The sequence below is a fragment of the Nestor notabilis genome, unplaced genomic scaffold (genome assembly GCF_000696875.1).
Source record: "Nestor notabilis isolate BGI_N333 unplaced genomic scaffold, ASM69687v1 scaffold14292, whole genome shotgun sequence".
Lineage (NCBI taxonomy): Eukaryota > Metazoa > Chordata > Aves > Psittaciformes > Psittacidae > Nestor > Nestor notabilis.
In genome coordinates, this window is record NW_009919792.1 from 4,761 (window position 1) to 6,663 (window position 1,903).

Here is a 1,903-nt window from a genome sequence, read left to right on the forward strand (position 1 = left end):
CCCCCTCCCGTGGCCCCGCCGCTGGCGGGGAGGGGACACCCCGAGGTCTCACTTGACAATGCTGCCTTTCTTCATGCTGAGCCGCACCCAGTGCTGCCCCGCGGGCCCGTTGCTCTCCCAGAAGCTGTATGTCTGGTTGTCCGTCAGACTGGCCGCGCCGCAGTCCCCCTGCAAGATGCGGTGAGCGGAGGGAGGCAGCTGAGCATCCTTGGGCACACTGCGGCCACCCCTGGATGGGTCAGGGGACAGCCCCTCAGTTTGTTAGCCTGTGGGTAGCTGAGCTTGGCCACAAGACCCCAAAGACACAAATGGGGCTTTGGTCCAGATGCCCAACTCCCGGCAGCTTCACCAGAGCAATGAAACCCCACCACCATCCCCTGCCCCTTGCACGGCTGATCCTCCCCGTAGCTGTGGTGATGCTTGTGTGTCTCACACTGGTTTTGGGCTGTGGTGGAGCCCCACTACGCACCACCTGCGAGGAGACCTCGACGTTGCTGACGTGCTCCGTCATGCAGTCCCCACGTTGCAGCACCCTCTCATTGTGATTATACAGGAAGCGCCCCAGCTCCATGTCGTGCTCATAGCTCCAGCCTGGAGGCACAGACCTGCAGGGTGGCCTTGTGTTAATTGGATGGGAAGAGCAAACCAAACCTGCTCACTAGCAGCGTGCAGGTGCCCCTGCTCACATTAGTCGCAGCATCTCATGGCCATCACATCATGGTGGCACCGGGCAGCTGTACCCACCACATGCGGATAACATGGCTGTATCTCACCACCGAACCAGGTGTTTATGGCCACCCCAGCCCAGTGGGAATAGCACCATGTGGTTGCTCCAATGCTCCATGGAGCAAAGGCCATGTTTGCTTGAGCAGCATCAAATGGTATCAATGTAAAAGGCATCTCAAGGCACCCTTCCTTCCCACTCCCTGAAGCCAGTCCTGACCCCACAGGCATGTCCAGCCCCAGCCAGACACCCCTCAGGTGTCAGAACCGCTCTAGGAGAGGCACTCATACCGAAACTTCTGCACCGCGGCCTCATTCTGCTCTACGAGTCTGGGCTTCTCTCCCAGGCGCATGGAGTAGGTAAGGTCCACCACTTGTTCCCAGCTGGAGCAGCACCAGTGGAGGATTCACACAAGGGAAAGAAAAATGGGTCAGTGCTCAGTATGTCCAAGCTTTAGGCTGTAGTGGAGACAGCAGCGGTGAGGGACTGGCGGTGACACCAGGAGCTGCAGGAATAGCTGTGGGAGCAATGAGAGTGTCCCTGAACCCAAATGCAGGGTGGAGGAGAGCAGGGAATCCAGCCCTGCATACGGCCATCCATCGTGAAAATCAAGTAAGAGCTCTCTCATCACTGCATTACCTCTGTGACACTGCTGAGCCCAAACCCAAGTGCCTCAGAAACCCCGGGCATCACTTTTATCCTGTGCAGGTGTTGCCACAAGCAAACAGGATTAGCCTATGAGGGGACACCCTTGGTTTGGCAGGGATGTGCCCCACCTGTGTGGGAGGGAGTGAGGAGGCTGTGCTGGATGTGCCCATGGGATTTGGGATGGTTGTGTCACACATCTAGGGTTACTGGCCACACACACCTGCAGCACCCACAGCCTGGGGTCGTACCTGACCGCGGGTTTACCGAACGTTGGGTTCTGCCACTGGATCTTCTCCACGGAGTCAACCGGGACCAACCTATCTCCCCCTTCTCCAAACCTCTGCGCGAGGACCCAGCCCTCCTCCTGGTCATGGTTTCCCGTGCACTCCTCCATCTGCTCCTGAAAGCGCACCCTGAGTCAACCGGGACCAACCTATCTCCCCCTTCTCCAAACCTCTGCGCGAGGACCCAGCCCTCCTCCTGGTCATGGTTTCCCGTGCACTCCTCCATCTGCTCCTGAAAGCGCACCCT

The 1,903-nt window shown here is 58.7% G+C and overlaps 1 protein-coding gene across 1 annotated transcript in view; it reads right to left on the bottom strand.

Moving 5' to 3' along the window:
• LOC104402502 (E3 ubiquitin-protein ligase HECTD3-like) overlaps nucleotides 1-1,772 on the bottom strand; it is a gene marked incomplete at both ends in the record, with an annotated part of 6,519 nt that extends 4,747 nt beyond the window's left edge. The window contains 4 exons of the mRNA XM_010010389.1: nucleotides 53-168; nucleotides 470-605; nucleotides 1,015-1,107; nucleotides 1,621-1,772. Coding sequence (XP_010008691.1) covers nucleotides 53-168; nucleotides 470-605; nucleotides 1,015-1,107; nucleotides 1,621-1,772 — 497 coding nt within the window. The remainder of the gene's footprint in view (nucleotides 1-52; nucleotides 169-469; nucleotides 606-1,014; nucleotides 1,108-1,620) is intronic.
• Between the last annotated feature and the right edge of the window lie 131 nt (nucleotides 1,773-1,903).